This window comes from Diaporthe amygdali (assembly GCF_026229845.1).
Source record: "Diaporthe amygdali strain CAA958 chromosome Unknown NODE_6_length_1560011_cov_65_102424, whole genome shotgun sequence".
NCBI classification, from domain to species: Eukaryota; Fungi; Ascomycota; class Sordariomycetes; order Diaporthales; family Diaporthaceae; genus Diaporthe; species Diaporthe amygdali.
Window position 1 is genome coordinate 108,791 of NW_026517026.1, and position 15,352 is coordinate 124,142.

The 15,352-nt window shown below is 49.7% G+C and overlaps 7 protein-coding genes across 7 annotated transcripts; 5 read left to right on the forward strand and 2 right to left on the reverse strand.

Annotated features, from left to right (window-relative positions):
- Positions 1 to 1,679: 1,679 nt before the first annotated feature.
- J7T55_000779 (uncharacterized protein) lies at positions 1,680 to 3,056 on the forward strand (the record flags this gene model as incomplete). The annotated part of the gene is made up of 2 exons (XM_053140032.1): positions 1,680 to 2,146; positions 2,282 to 3,056. The coding sequence occupies 2 exons, from the start codon at positions 1,680 to 1,682 to the stop codon at positions 3,054 to 3,056; spliced, it is 1,242 nt and encodes a 413-aa protein (XP_052996432.1).
- An 869-nt stretch (positions 3,057 to 3,925) lies between these two features.
- J7T55_000780 (uncharacterized protein) lies at positions 3,926 to 4,423 on the forward strand (the record flags this gene model as incomplete). The annotated part of the gene is made up of 1 exon (XM_053140033.1): positions 3,926 to 4,423. One exon carries the CDS (start codon positions 3,926 to 3,928, stop codon positions 4,421 to 4,423), a length of 498 nt encoding a protein of 165 aa, XP_052996433.1.
- A 1,331-nt stretch (positions 4,424 to 5,754) lies between these two features.
- On the forward strand, positions 5,755 to 6,937 carry J7T55_000781 (uncharacterized protein; the record flags this gene model as incomplete). The annotated part of the gene is made up of 3 exons (XM_053140034.1): positions 5,755 to 5,788; positions 5,845 to 6,633; positions 6,921 to 6,937. 3 exons carry the CDS (start codon positions 5,755 to 5,757, stop codon positions 6,935 to 6,937), a joined length of 840 nt encoding a protein of 279 aa, XP_052996434.1.
- A 1,751-nt stretch (positions 6,938 to 8,688) lies between these two features.
- On the forward strand, positions 8,689 to 9,822 carry J7T55_000782 (uncharacterized protein; the record flags this gene model as incomplete). Its single annotated transcript, XM_053140035.1, has 3 exons — positions 8,689 to 8,898; positions 9,000 to 9,273; positions 9,416 to 9,822. The coding sequence occupies 3 exons, from the start codon at positions 8,689 to 8,691 to the stop codon at positions 9,820 to 9,822; spliced, it is 891 nt and encodes a 296-aa protein (XP_052996435.1).
- Positions 9,823 to 9,924: 102 nt separating this feature from the next.
- Positions 9,925 to 10,671, forward strand: J7T55_000783 (uncharacterized protein; the record flags this gene model as incomplete). The annotated part of the gene is made up of 3 exons (XM_053140036.1): positions 9,925 to 10,071; positions 10,197 to 10,416; positions 10,502 to 10,671. The coding sequence occupies 3 exons, from the start codon at positions 9,925 to 9,927 to the stop codon at positions 10,669 to 10,671; spliced, it is 537 nt and encodes a 178-aa protein (XP_052996436.1).
- A 692-nt stretch (positions 10,672 to 11,363) lies between these two features.
- Positions 11,364 to 12,293, reverse strand: J7T55_000784 (uncharacterized protein; the record flags this gene model as incomplete). Its single annotated transcript, XM_053140037.1, has 4 exons — positions 11,364 to 11,645; positions 11,732 to 11,902; positions 11,978 to 12,148; positions 12,225 to 12,293. The coding sequence occupies 4 exons, from the start codon at positions 12,291 to 12,293 to the stop codon at positions 11,364 to 11,366; spliced, it is 693 nt and encodes a 230-aa protein (XP_052996437.1).
- Positions 12,294 to 13,348: 1,055 nt separating this feature from the next.
- J7T55_000785 (uncharacterized protein) lies at positions 13,349 to 15,316 on the reverse strand (the record flags this gene model as incomplete). The annotated part of the gene is made up of 4 exons (XM_053140038.1): positions 13,349 to 13,633; positions 13,700 to 14,468; positions 14,535 to 15,078; positions 15,148 to 15,316. The coding sequence occupies 4 exons, from the start codon at positions 15,314 to 15,316 to the stop codon at positions 13,349 to 13,351; spliced, it is 1,767 nt and encodes a 588-aa protein (XP_052996438.1).
- Positions 15,317 to 15,352: the final 36 nt, after the last annotated feature.

Below are 15,352 nucleotides of genomic sequence, written 5' to 3' on the forward strand. Positions count from 1 at the left end.
GCCTCCTGACTAGTTACCGCTCTTCCTATTGAGACTGGTCACATATAGATACCGGTCAGCATCCCCACATCATTGACCACCGGCTTCAATGACTTGTCTCAACAACCTTTCCCAATACCAGTCACCGTACGGGCCTGTGTGGACGCTGCATACCAGTATCGCATTATATCGCTTCTAAACATTACGGCTACCTCGGTATTATTTCAATAAAAAAAATCACACATGATATTTTCTTTTTCATGCACCTTAGAAAACCACACCAATCCTAAATACAACCCCGGTGTGACAGCATAAACCAAATTAAACATCAGAGATTTGAGCATTTAGTGCTTGCTAGCTGTAATAATAACTCATGATAACTCAAATTTGGTTCTTTGTCAAGGTACTACTCTTTCCTCAATAATATGCATCCAAAAACAGCATTGTAAGCGCTTAAGGAACTAAGGATTCTTATAAGTTGTGTGAAGCAACGAGGTTGCCAGAATTCCACTCGGTCAGCTATGTAGGCTGCCACTGGGACTGTTTAGGAAAACGATAAGGACGGTCAAATATCTGCGCAGAGAATTAGGAGCGATCGTCAAGAATGCATGTGCGGCGGTCGTTGTCGTTTGGGAAATAAGCTTACGTTGCACCGGCCGTCGCCAGATCTATCGTCTTTGCTTTCGTGAGGAGAGAGATGGCGGTAATGAAAGCAATAGACGCTATGGCCAAAACCGTAAGTCTTTTCGACGAATTGCTCATCGCATTGCAGATCATTACTGGGACGAGAAGTAGAATGGCCAGCAGAGGGGTCAAGAGTAACCGTGCTATTTTGTTGGTAGTAGGCTGATTGCTTTGGGTCAAATATTGTAGGCCGATCCGAGCCCAACGATCGTATCCAGTTTTGGACCTCTAAATGGCATATTTTGGTGGGAAAATCTTTTGCATTGTGCTTCCCACAGGATGGGGCGCGTGTTTGGTGACATCGTACGGATAAGCAGGCAGAGCTTGAGGCAGGCAATTTAGAATGGTGATGGCCATGGCTCAACGAGTGTATGTCCAAAATTCTTTTGAGATAGACCTGTGCTCTGATGCTCGGGTTGATATAATTTTCGTAGCGGATGATTTCAGATTGTAGATGAAGGCGATGCGATTCGATCCTGAACACCCAGGAGGAGCATCGCCTTTCTTAAATAGGGCTTCGCGATGTTAGGACCGAATTCTTTGAACATCGCATGATCCATTATTAACTTCAGGTCCTAACTGTGCCCCTACGCCTTCACAGGCCAGGCCTGTTGGATAGCTGTCGACCCAGTCGTTTCTAATTCTGAATTGTGATATTTGACACACTAATACGGCCAATGGCTCGGCTGCGTTGTCCTGCGGATGTGTTCCGAGGCGTGGATGTTGTGGCCATATGGTGGTCATCAGCTTGATTGTCCAAGTTTAGTGTCCGGGGCGGGGCTGTTGGCTGGGTTGTGGCCGGCAAGCGGCGAGGTATGGCAACCAACAGACCGCAGTAGTGGAACCAGGAAAGAATTAGGCAAGCGGAATCTTGCCTTCTGACTGCTTCGCTTTCTACAGACAAATTTACAAACCGTTCCTAATCGTGAACCTCTGTTTGCCGCGTTCCAGTTCCCGCTCGTCTGCTATCATCTGTTCATTTCTGAGCCTTGTCAATTGATTATCCAACTCACAACATGTCGTCAGAGCCGGTCGAGAAGAAGCACAGCAGCCACCCAGCTCCTCTGATGGATCTATCACAGTTCGCAGAAGTTCTTAATGAGAGGTTCAGCCAGCCGCTTGCAGCGGATGTGGCATCATGGTTGCCGCCTCAGGACCCCGACAAGCCAAGTCTTCCATATCTGCCTGGCTTTAATGTCACAATCCGTCCACACAACATTGCCGAGAGAGAACAGCCAAGACAAGACCTCAAGCCAGAATACCTCAGAACAGTGACTCAGAGTAAGGCAGTCGTCAATAACCCTTCTCGATTCTCTTCTCCGGACCCAGATGACGCAGAATCGGCTGCACTAGCTATTACCGCGTCTATTTCTATCGGGACAACTCGAGGTGCCCAAATCGTCGCTTGTACCATTACTCCATGCCAAAAGAATGACGAGGAGGTTCCAAAGCCCTTTCAGGCTGTTGCAAAGATTTACGACCCGTAAGTATCGATACATTTAATCAAAGTTCCTCGTCTAGTCTCTTCCAGGAACATTCAGCGTTCATTGCTTTAAGCTCTTCGGCAGACTGCTTATCAAAGGGATAACTCCAGGCTATACTACAATTTCAAAAGTAGCATAGGACGCTATCCTCGAGATACTGTGCGCGAAGCAGATAAGGATTATGAGAACGAGACTGCGGCATATGAGCACCTTCGGAAGCACGGGATCACTGGGTCTTTCGCTCCTAAATATTATGGCTCTTGGATCTTCAGACTTCCAATCACTATCGGTGACAGACATCAGTCCAGAAGTATCCAAATGATACTTATAGAGACTTTAAATGGGGTCAGCATCCAAGAAACGCGGGTTCAAAACAGCTCAGACAGAAGTGGCGGGACAGATTCGTTCCATTACCCAGAGGAATACCGATTGGAAGTGCTGGCACGAGCTATGGATGCATACGTCAAGCAACTCAAAATAGGCCTTGAACAAGGTGACTTTGCGGGAAGGAACGTTATACTTGTGGCAAACAGCCCAGAGGAAGACAAGGTGGGCGGTTTGGTACTGCCCCGTGTTGTACTTGTTGATTACAACACAGCGAAGGTCGTGGAGATGCCCTGTGAACAAGCTAATTGGCTTCCTTCCAACCCAGCAGCAGTCTTCTGGAATGAGTATGTTTGGGAAGACTTTGGTGGTTGGGTACCTAACGAATGGCAGGACTGGAAGACTCAGCAGGATTGGTTGATGCGGAGGTTCAACGGAGATGACCACAGGCATCACTATTATCCTTCTCAGGAATTCTTTAATAATATGCTTGCGCAAGGAGATGAGATACACATGCAGCAGTACCAGCGAGGAGGTCAACTTACCCGCTCACCAAGCATGGCTCAATATCAGGCTTCAGTTTAGATAAATGAAATTGTCATACAGATATACTTGCAGGGCATGCTAGAAAATCTGATTCTGTTTCAGCTGAGAATATGGGTCAGAGCGAAAGAAACGACCGCGGCTTTCGCAAACACTATGTAGCATAAGTGGGATTCCTGCGTCGGTTGGCTACCGGCGCCAAGAGAGTTTCGACGCTCCTCCGAGGGGCAACTGAAGCCAGTGTCGACAGGCTATGGAATGTATCGCAACGTGGCTTGACCGTGCAAGCCGAACGGAATCAGGCCCGAGGGTCAAGACAATAGTTTACAAAATTCTACTCATCACAGTTCCGCTTGTGTTGATATGGACCAGGTGTTCTATAATTAAATTAATCCGCCTTGTGGTAAGTGTTCTAATAACAGGTCCTGCTACAATGAACTTCAGTGGGGATTCAGGATTGGACCGCGGCAGGTACACGGCGAAAGTGACCTGTTTACGACCCCATCGAGTGTCCACATGATAAAATTAGAGACCAAGACGACCATGTGTTGGCAATGTCTAAATTTAGCTTTCCACACAAGAGCAGAATTCCACCGCTTTGATCAAAGGCCGTGTACCACACTCTCGTCTCCAATAGTTTGCGGTCTTGGCCACCTATGAAACAACTTTGGGCCAAGGAGGCTGTACAAGAGCTCTGACACTCCAAGTGCTGTCTCTGCCTCGTCAAAAACCCTTTCCATACATATATATATATATATATATCAAGTAATTCTGAATTCCAAACTTGAAAGGGCTTTTCTGCAGATCTAGACTTTTTTGATTCAAGCATAACTGTTCGCACAAAGCAGCAAATTCCGCATTTATTCAACACAACTTTACAGAGGCATTATTTCTCATTTCATTATTTAACGATGCCTGAGCTTCTGCCTAGAGCTACTCCGATTGCAAAGTCCTCAGCCACCAAAGCTGTCCCAACTTCGAGCAGCCGACCCCAGACCGGGGGTCCCTCACTAGGACAGCAGCAGCAAAAGGGACAAACGCCGCTACAGGCACAAAAGCAGCAGCAAAAAAATAAACAGGAAGTTTCATTGACCGACAGGGCGCGGACTCCGCTTCCAGCCAAAAGTAATAGTACTGCGCCTCCCAAAGAGTCTCAACGGACCTCAAAATCGGATGCATCCAGAGGCTCTACAGCAAAGACGGTTGAAGACCCTTCTGACCGAGTGGTCGTCAACTATCAAGGACCGAATAGATTCTACTCTTTCGCTGAGAAGGAGAAGATGTGGGACTACGTTATGAAAAATGTGAAGCTTTCTGCTGGCACTAAGAAGCCTGAGGTGAAGAAGCCTGAGGTGAAGAAGCCTGAGGTGAAGAAGCCTGAGGTGAAGAAGCCTGAGGTGAAGAAATAAAAAGGGCCCGTATCCTGTCGTTCAAGTTCTTTTGTTAGCCTACCCTAGGAATGAAGGCGGGAAGGAGGGAGAGAATAAGCTATATCGCATGTGAGATATTGAGGATAGTTATTGAGCCGGTCCATACGGTTGTTTTGTGCAATAGTTATGAGCCTGGCTTGCTCAAGTTCGCACCTCTGAAAATAAAACCCCACGTTTTTTAAGATAATGGCGGTGGCTTCCTTTTCTTGCCTTTCAATGATCCTAAATACATTATATTCGTCGAAGAGCGTCATTATGCATTCATTAAGTCTGACTTAACACTGTGTAACAGAGACAGAGCATTCGCAGGCACTTTTAGCATCAATGATGTGTTGCACCTCCAAGACACTGCTGTTTAGGTCAGGTACACGCGAGCCAGGGCAAAGGATCGGGGGCAAGTGAGGACAGTATAAGTAAGAAAGAGAGACATCGACAAGAGACTCACAAGAATAGCTCAAATATCCCTTACTTTTTCAGGGCCTGGACAATTATTTTGAGAGCAGTGCATCTTGTAGGGATAATCTCAGTAGTATCTTTTAATGGGAGCCGCTCCGGAATGTTAAACGTACCAGCACAACCCTATTTTCTTCCTTCATCTATATCCATTCATCGTCACATTGATTACCTCACGACGTATTCTCATATTCTAACATAAATATTTAAATGAAGGATTCTAAATCTCTTGCTACAACAGTGCTGAATTTGCCTATCATCACAACCCCTGTTAAGTTAAACATTTGCCTTTAAAATCTTACTAACAGCCTGCCCAATTTACTGTATTATATATGTTTCGCATTTCTCTAGGTATATACTATTTGTTTATTTGTATAATATCTATAATTAACATTATCAATATATATTTTACTTTTTTATTATACGTTAATATAATCACCTAATTACTATTCAGCAGTTGAAAAAGGTGTTGCAAGGTTTGCTAACCAGGTACCTCTTAAGGCTTACAAGGCTGTGAATGCAGCGCGGCTAGCATAGCCAATTACAAAAGCGGCAGCGCAGATTATGTTACGAGCATTATACCGAGCGGGGTTTGGCCTTGCGTTGCAAGAGACCGGCCTTCTTCCAGGGTCCATCCGTAAAGATTGCATGTACCAGAGTATCGGCTTGGGTGACCTCGGAGCAAAGCCGACTTATAAGCATTTCTTGATGGAGTAAACCTGTTGGAGATGACTACGCCAATGGCATTTGTAGTGGAGTACGACCTTCATATGCATGCGATGAACCCAAATAAGATAGGCTTGAGCATTTCACATTGCCATCAAGCAATAGAATCGCACAACTTTTAAAGTTTATGAATGAAGTTCCAAGGCCCCAAAATCGTCCCTGAAGGTGCGTGGGACACTCACCACCACATCTTCGAGCCCGATCGTTTCCCTTTGCCGCAGAGAGGCACTTCACGCCGTCGGTAGCCACATTGGAGCAGCTCCACGATTTCGAAGCCTCCATCGGCGTCCAACATGTCTGCATCGCCCACGGGCTGTCCTACGGGCCCGACTGCACCTCGCTTCTCTACTATTTAGAGCAGTTGCAGGGAAGAGCGCGCGGGATATGCGTGATAGACGAGGAGAGCGTCACGGACGAGCAGTTGAATAAATACCACGCGGCCGGCGTGCGTAGTGTGAGACTCGATTTCCACAGGGCGAAGGCGATGAACGACGAGGACAGGCAAGTGGAGCTCATCGAGGCCACCGCAGCCAGGCTGCGGGGTTGGGACGCCCAGGCGAAGGGCTGGAGCATACAGATTCAGCAGCCACACCTAGGTCATTGGAAGAGGCTGAGACAAATAGCATCCGTGCTGGGTGTTCCTCTTGTGGTGGACCACATGAGTTTGGTCAAAGGGCAGAGCATGGCGGCGGAGGGACAGGACGCCATGGTACCAGTGGTCGACAGGTCTGAGTGGCAAGAACTGCTTGGCGCGCTGCGCGACGGCAACGTATGGATCAAGATCTCAGCACCGTACCGCAACTCGCGCTTGGAACCGAGCTTTGAGGATCTAGAGGAAATTGTGAAGCAACTCGTGCGGGCAAACCCGAAGAGGTTTGTGTGGGGCAGCGATTGGCCGCACACGCAACGGCACGAGGACAGGGCTGGGCGTGATCCCAAAACCACTGAGCCGTTTTTGAAAGTTGACAACCCGAGTTGGATCAGGTCTCTCGGTGGCTGGCTGAGTGACAGTGAGTGGCTAGATATGTGGGTAAATAACCCGCGTACATTGTACGATTATCATATCTGAGCTTCAGATTCCCCTTTGGGGCATGCATGGTAAATAGAGCGCTGATACAGTGTTTCCGCTGTTGTACTGACTGTGTCAGCTACGGCGCATAGGTGCAAATACTATAGATATAACATATATTGAACAAAATTGATCATATATGTTTTTAACTGTGTATTGGCTTCGCCATCCTCCTTCTCTGTGCGCAGGCATTGTCTGCAATCACAGACATTCCTTACACAGCAACAGAGTCCGGCGGCAAGTGAGGTTGCATCAGCAAACCTCCGCGGCAGAGAATGAAAAAGCAGCATCTCGTTGAGGGATCGGTGACCGAAAGCTCGCCCGTCATGAGCCGAATATCCTTGTCCCATGATAGCTCAGCTTCTTCGGCTGTTGTGAAAATGTCTATATGCTCTTGGTTCACGTCGGCTTCGAAACCGAAATGATCTATATGATGCATGCGCATGCATCAAGTGTCAGCCTGCAAGGCCAGTCTAGGCTTGAACTTTTCCACTGGGTCTCGACATCGCAGAAGAACGGTGATGTGCCAATGAGCAATGAAGAGCCAGACTGTGCCGTCTGACCGAGTGTAAGTCTAGCAAAAGGAGTGGAGGACGCGCAGCATTCGTTTGGGAGTTGTGGGGAATGCATGCAACAGTGGTCTGTTGAATGGATATCATGCAATCCACGTGAGACAGTAGAACGAGAGAGCTATTTTCAGGTAGCGAAAATCTTTCCGGGTGCATATAGCCCCCGTGTGTGGATGAGATATCAGACGAGGAGGTATTCCCAGGTTACCTTGATGCACATTGCAGGGTTATTGTATAGAAACCCCGAGTCTTCTCTATTCAGTGGAACGCTATGGCGAATCGCGTCTGCAAATAGAAATATGTGGGGATTGGTTTCAAGCTTGAAGAGGATGCCAGAGACGTTGGGAACAAACAAATCAAGAATGTAACTACGCCAGCCTCCCTTGTGGTTCCCTACCCAAACTGGAGAGTGAGGTCGGCTTGAGGCCGAGCTCTTGTATTGGCACTCGGGATGAACACGAACACACCCACAAATGGCTCATATGTACACTCTAGTAATGTTCATTTGAGTCGCACTGTCGATTTGAAGTCCGACGAGTACAACTACCTTCTCGAAACAGTGAGTTGAGAATGATTTGATTCTAAAACGAATGGGCCCGTGTTTGAGAGATAAACAAGGTAGTATGAAAGAGGTACTACCTTGGCAGTATAGACAGAGATTGAGGATTTCGAAGTGTTTCTCTCTAGCTAAGAGCTACTAAACCCGCTCTCGCTTCGTATGACTCTCTCTACGTGATTTTTCTCCCTGGGTCCCGTGTGATCTGTGAAGTGTACTAATGGGTGAACGTGGGAAGTACAGAACGTGAGATCAGACTTGGTTGCTAGGAAAGCCCATCCAAAGAAAGGAGTGCTGTTTACCCCAGATTCACCAAACCTGGGGTTCAACCCCTGCCTTGGATACCGGTAGCGAGTACAGGGGTGGCCTTGTTGTATAAGCCGTACCAATGCGCCGGACATGGCCCTGATAAAGGAGGCAGACGTACTGCAGCACCTTTTCCCAGAGTTTGATAATGGTACCCACAACGACTGCGAAAGGAATGCCCCTCTCCCGGTGAGCCACTGGCCCCGTGCGGAGTTACTCAGACATCAGGCCGTGTCTATCGCATTTCAGTCCCATACAGACGTGATATCATAATTTGTCGATACAGAACTGAGTACTTGGTACTCAATGTGTGGTGTGCCATGTCCGCACAGACGAACGGGTAGATCATCAGACAGACGGGAAACGAACGGTAACAGACAAACGCGCATGGGTATACTGGTATATAGTTCATCAAGCGCTGCCACATGAATTGTTCGCGGTTCTCCCAACACGCACCTTCTCTTCTTCTTAGTCTCCTTGCTTTCTCCTTTCTCTCATCATCCTCTGCCCACTATTGAAAGTTTTTACATATTTTGAACGGAGGGAAACGTCGACCCAGCACATCATGTCTACCCAGCAAACCATTGTAGAAGACAAGCCCATCGACCAGTTGATTGAAACGCAGAGTTTTGCGACCTCCGACAACAGACTTCTGCTCGCTCAGAATATGTCCGAGGAGGAATTCCTCGAGGCAGAGAAGAAAGTTAGGCGCAAACTGGACTTCCGCCTCCTGATGACTGTGTGGTTCATCTTCATCCTGAATTACCTGGACCGTGTAAGTTCCCCGAGCACAATTCTCTGAATTTGGGAGTTGAAAGCAACAGCCAGCGTGGTTGCACAAACCGTAAACTGACATTTGGTTGATGATGACAATAGAATAATATCGCGGCCGCGAAGGTCGCCGGTGTGGCCAAGTCTCTCAACTTGTCCCCGTCCCAGTACTCCACAGCGGTTGCAATTCTCTTCGTCGGTTATGTTCTGATGCAGATCCCTTCCAACATCTTCCTCGCTCATATCCGACCTTCTCTTTACCTCCCGGGCTGCATGGCCGTCTGGGGCGTCTTGTCCCTCTGCACCGGACTTGTTCAGAACGCCGCCGGGTTGTATACAACCCGTTTCTTCCTTGGCTTCGTTGAGGCAGCCTTCTACCGTAAGCTCTCTTCCTCAGCCCCATTCATCTCTCGTCCATCCTATTTTGCTTTTCCTTGGCAAGATTACCAATAATGAGATGATGTTTCGGATGAAAGCTTGAGTGGTAGTGAATTTTACGAGACTGACGAGTAATGACACAGCCGGCGCTCTGTTCCTCATCTCGTCCTGGTACAAGCGTTCGGAGATGGTGTACCGTAGCGCCCTGCTCTTCTCCGCTACCCAGATTGGAAGTGCATTCTCCGGCCTGATCGGGGCGGGAATACAATCGAGCCTTGACGGCGCAAGGGGCCTCGAGTCCTGGCGCTGGCTATTCATCATCGAGGGCTCAATCACCGTGTTTGTAGCATTGTGCTCGTTGGCCATGCTACCTGATTGGCCGTCGACGACACGCTGGCTCACGCCTACTGAGCGTGCTGTTGCTGAGTGGCGCTTGGTGCGCGACGCCGGCCAGATCGACGAGGACGACGAGCGCTGGAGCTACGGCTTCAAGCTCACTTTCAAGGACTGGCGTGTCTATGTCTTCTGTGCTATGTTCCTCTGCATCTAGGTCTCCTCGGCCACGTCCAACTTCTTTCCCTCGGTCGTCGAGACACTCGGTTACACCCGCGTCAAAACATTACTGCTGACTGCGCCCCCTTACTTCCTGGGCATGACTATCTCCATCGTCAACAACTACTCCGCCGATCGCCTGCAGAACTCGTCTTTCCACATCATGTGGCCCATGGCCCTTTCTATCATTGGCTTCGTCGTCGGCGCGTCTGCGACTGCTGAGGGCGCGAGATATTTTGCTATGATGGTATGTTCTCTGCCGCTTTCTTTTTCATGTCTCATTTGAACATCTCCTAGCAGTGGCTAGAAAGACTGTTTGGGGGAATGAGCTTTGCCAGTGATACTAGGCGACAAGCTGACTATCAAAAATAGCTCATGATCGGTGGTGGCCACGGCTCCAACGCCGTCCTGGTGGCTTGGGCACAGAAGACCATGCTCCGGCCGAGAATCAAGCGAGCTGCCGCAGTCGCCTTTATAAACGCTATTGGAAACACATCCCAGGTCAATCTGTCCTATCCTCCCCAGCCTCATCTCCACCCACCCCCTTCCCCATCCCCTGATGCCAACCATCTGCTTACTATGCAAACGACAGGTCTGGACATCGTACCTCTACCCTGATATTGCACAGCCCCGCTAAGTCCTCGCCATGTCCGTCAATTCGGCCTTTGCACTCGTAGTGATCATTCTGGCTGGGTTCATGCGCGTGGTACTCCTGCGCGCCAACAACAAGCTCGACCAGGGCGCCGACGTGGCCCAGGTCATGAAAGGAGAAGCGCAGGCCAAGGTAGAGGGTTTGTCCCAAGACGAGGCACGTGCCAGGAAACAAGCTTTCCGTTACATCGCTTGATTCATATCATCATTTGCTTAGCATTATTGGCGTGTGGGAAGGAGAAATTTATGGGTATGATCCGGTACGCTATGGTATGGTCACGTTCGCTTTCATCAGAGCATTAGTCACGCAGGCAGGAAGAATCAACCAAGATTACGGCATGCTGCGACGGAACAGTCGCTACATCAGTACAATGGAGCAAGGCATTTTGCGGCACAGTATTCAAGTATTTCCTTCAACTCCTGACCAGACGAGTCTTCCAGCGAATGGCTTTAGACGTAGGTTGTCAAGTCGTACCAGTTTGTTTACCACGCCTCTGATCAAGGGAAAAAAAGTCTTCAGTGACATAGCAACGATCACGCCTAACGAACGTAAAACAGTTCATGTGTCCTACTTGGCGAACAAGCGACCTACTACAAAGCTAATCCGGGCGGTGAATTATGTGAGGAGTTCTAGACTGTTAAATTGAGCAGGCTTGATTTCCGTGAAGAAGAAAGATGAATCGGGAGAATGAACGGCAGCTAAGACTCCCTTGCATCACATAATATTTCAAACTCAAGCTAAGTAGGTCATATGGATATTTCCTTACAGATCATGTGAGAACAGATCAGTTGAAGACAAGAGTAATTTGATTCAATCTTGTACATTTGAAGACAAAACAGCTTCAGAACCCCACTTCGACAGCCCCATTTTCACTTGCAAAGGCCCTCTCATTTTCCCCTGAAGGTCTTGAATGCCTCTTCAACTGACATGCCGCCCCGGATAGCCTCGGCAGCTTTTTCATCCGCGCTCGCGATACCAGGGATCAGATCGAGCACCTCCTCGGCCAGGTCGCTAGGTAGAACGACAACGCCATCCTGGTCAGCGATTATATAGTCACCGGGGCTGATAGTAGCGTCCTGGATTGCCGACTGCAACTTTACTGGCACGTTGATCTCGGAAGGGAAGCAAACAGCCCCTCCCGCAGTGGTTCCCGTGCCCCTGGCGAAGACCTGAGGTGCGGGTTCTGGTCAGTCGAGTATGCACGAGGAAGGGACCCAAAAGAAGAAACTAGAGGAGCAAGGGATACAGAACTTACTGGGAACTCGAGGTCGCGATGCTCCTGAATGTCACGCAAGGAGCCATCGATGACGACGCCAGCGGCGCCGAGATATTTGGCACGTAGCGACATCAGGCCACCGTAGCAGGCGTTGATGTGTGGCGCGGGTTGGGAGATGAAGACAACAGCGTCCTTTGGGATCTGGTCGATCTAGCGAACCACCTGGGTCAGCCATCACACATGCGTACACGCAATGGGCTGGTGATTTTGCGTGCAGGCACGTACATAGTTACCCTGTACCTTGGGTGCGTCCTTGTCCTCCTTGGGTGAGAATTTGACAGTGAAGGCCTGACCGACGAACTTCGTCTTGCCCGTCCTGTACTCTGGCGAGTACATGTGCAGGCCCTCAAGGAAGCCGCCGTGCTTGTGGCCGAGCTTGGACAAGCCATCTGATACCTTTACCCCCCAACGATCATACCATGTCAATACGTCTTCCACTCAGTTCTCTTTAGTATGACCGGGGACAGCGTACATCACAACTGGACCATTTTTTGAGTCTGTCTGCGATGGATGAGGATGCAGGTGTGTGTGTGGCTGACATAGTGCGAATGAATGTTCTGGTCAAGACTGGGAATGATCGCATGTGACTTGCTGCTCGTGCGGTGGTAGTAATTTCAGTACAGTGCATTTCTGAAGCGGCCTTTCCTAATCTACCCAGCTCTTCCTCTATTTTCTTTGTATTTGTTCTGACCAGCCATACAGCTCTCAATGCCACAGAATTCTTACCAGGGTCCCCTCCGAGCCCGGGACAATCCCGCGACCAGGTAAGGAACACATACATCCATCTATGTCGCTACTACGCTACCCCATGCCCGGTCCACCCCTCGCTCGGACCGGTACCGAGCCGAGTATCCCCTCAGCGTCACCTCCTCAACCTCAACCTCACCTTAAGCCTTGTCTGCGGATTCTAGGATGACACTTATGACAAGCTCGACCGAACAGGAAAACCTTTCTCGAGATCCCAATGCGATCATGGGATTTGCTTCCCGCTTTTATGCTTACAATGTTGAAATGTTTAGTAGCCTGATGCTTTGTTTTCGCCACAGCTACAACACCCATATGAAATGGCACCACCAGTGATTCCGAGACACTGCTATCGGAGACTCATCCTGACTAAAATAAAACGATGCGGTCTTTTCATACCCACAGGTTGCAACTGCGGCATATCCCAATCTTATGATCGAACATTGGGCCATTAGATGATACTTGGTCGTGCAATCGGTGGTGGCCCAAGTCATTTCGGTCCCAAATTGTGCCCTAAAAGAGAGCCACATGGGGTAAAGCAAGCCCGGTTGACGAACACACCGACCCTCATGCTTCGCAAAGAACTCCTTGACTATCATTTTGACTGTTCTAGATTGTAAACCCTCGGCGTGGATAATTTTTCACCGTTTCGGTAAATTCTCAGATTGGCCAATACTAAATGGTGGTCATTTGGACCATCATGAACTCATCAATCACAGTGCTGGTCTATGGAGTCGGCGCACTATTATCGCGCACGAGAATGACGAAGCTTCGGGCAGACCTGTGATATGGCTGTCACATGATGGTGCTCAAGAGCAATCGACTACGCCGAAGACAATTCCAAATTCAGTCTCAGCCTTCCGGTGGTGGCTGTGCTTGACATTTAGTGCATCCTTGCTCAGTGCCCACGTGCGTATGTGGAGACGGGACGAGCTGGTATTGCGAGGCGACAACCGGCTCCCTGTCCACGTCGACCCAGCTCCTTAAGCTATTCGTGTTGACAATCTCGCTGCGGTCGAGGCGGGACAGCGCCCGTGTGAAGTCCCGCATGTACTCAACGGCCCGGCGGGCAGGGGGCGTGTGGGCTTCGAAGGGGCAGTTGAGGAGCGTCACGGCCACATCGCGGACCTTGTACGCCTGGAGAGGAGTTACTTAGTACTCGCGGGGCCTTGCAAGCGGGCAATCTTGGCAGAATCAACTTACCAGATACAGGCCGTTGGGTTCGAGATAGACATGTGGAATGCTGTGCAGTAGGTGTAGCATCTGGCGACAAATATCCTCCCTCTCGGCCCAATTTGCCTTCAAAGACACCAATACCTCTTCACTCCTAGTTACAGTGCTGGCACTGCCAATCACATTTCCTTGGACGACTACATCGATCTGTTCCAGAAGGAGGCTCTGCAGCCAAAGGTGAGTAACATGGAGATTTGCCCGCATGATCTCAGCCTGCCCCTGGATCACCTTAGAGTGTAGGGCAGTCTCAGTCGTGCGGCTGTACTCACCCGGACTACCGTAGCTCGACGCAGCGGTCTGGTCGTCATCGTACCGCGGGGTGCTCGGGGCGTCATTGTTGTCGGACGAGGCCCATTGGCGCATTGGCCCGGGCGCGTCATCGAGCATGTATCTCATTTCCTGGAGAAGCTCGCGCAATCGTGCAAGGCGAGTAGCCGGGCTCCGACGAAGCTCACATTCACACCCGACTGTGGCCAAAGATTCCCGGAGGCCCGTCAGAAAAACGCGAGAATGTAAGATAAAGCCGCTTGCAAGGGTGAACGGCGGTAGTGGGTCTTGCTGGGTGGTGGGTGACGTGTTATGTGTTGCCATCGGTGAGAGAGGATCCAGGATTCTGTCCTTGAAAATGTGTTCGTCGTCCACTTCGAGGGGAAGGAGAGCATCGAAGTTGACTTCGCGCAGTTCGCCCGGCCCAAAATATGTTAAACGCTCCCAACGGCCACTCTGGACTCTTGTGTGACTATTGTTCGTTAGCACTGATGTTAAAAGAGTGCCAAATCAGTAGATTTCACGAAGTTCCTCTTACGAATAACCATAGAACAATAACCAGAAGGCCTTCTTCCGTAACTGAGTCTCGACACAGTTCAGACCTTCGTACTCGGACATGCGGTGTAACCCCAAAAGACGCGAAAGCTGGAGGTACTCGACGTCAAACATGCGGCTGCGATTGACCTGTCCTGTCTGGAAACAGGCGACAGAGAAAACATAGCTGACAGCCCATTTGCGGTGATTGACTTGATCCCAGTAGCTGGCGTTCCTTTGGCGAGTGCAGATCTCCGCACAACAGTTGATCAGAGCCGTCCTTGTCTCAAAGTGCATACCAGCTTCGGGGTCAACGGCACGGTATTCACGGAACCGGGACGGCAACAGCCCGACCGTGAGTGCGCAGAGGCTGACGAGGAGGGCGAAGAAGTCGGGGTCGGTAACATCGCGGTTATTGGCAAGGTCATGGCGAAAATTTGGTCTATGAACAACCGGCACAAGTGAATAGATCAAGTCGAGGTAATCGGCCATCAAAATGTTGATGAGCGCCCTGGAACACAGCTCATCTGTTGGAAATCCCAGGCCAGCTGTGGAAGGCGTTTCAACTGGGGCAGTACTGGCTGTATGTGGAGAAATGACACTGGCTATTATTGGACGGGAGGTTTCGAAAGGAGATGTGGCCTGTAACGCTCTGGGGAGAGGAAGTACATCGCCCGGCAAGACGAAGCCAGATGTATTTCTCAGTGCGACTGCCTCAGAATGTTGCCCTTCGACCTGTTGATTGGCTTGTTCATTCTGGCGCTCATTGTCGCGCGTATCTGGCATGTCTTCTGATAGGCGTTTCCTGCAGATCCAAGCATA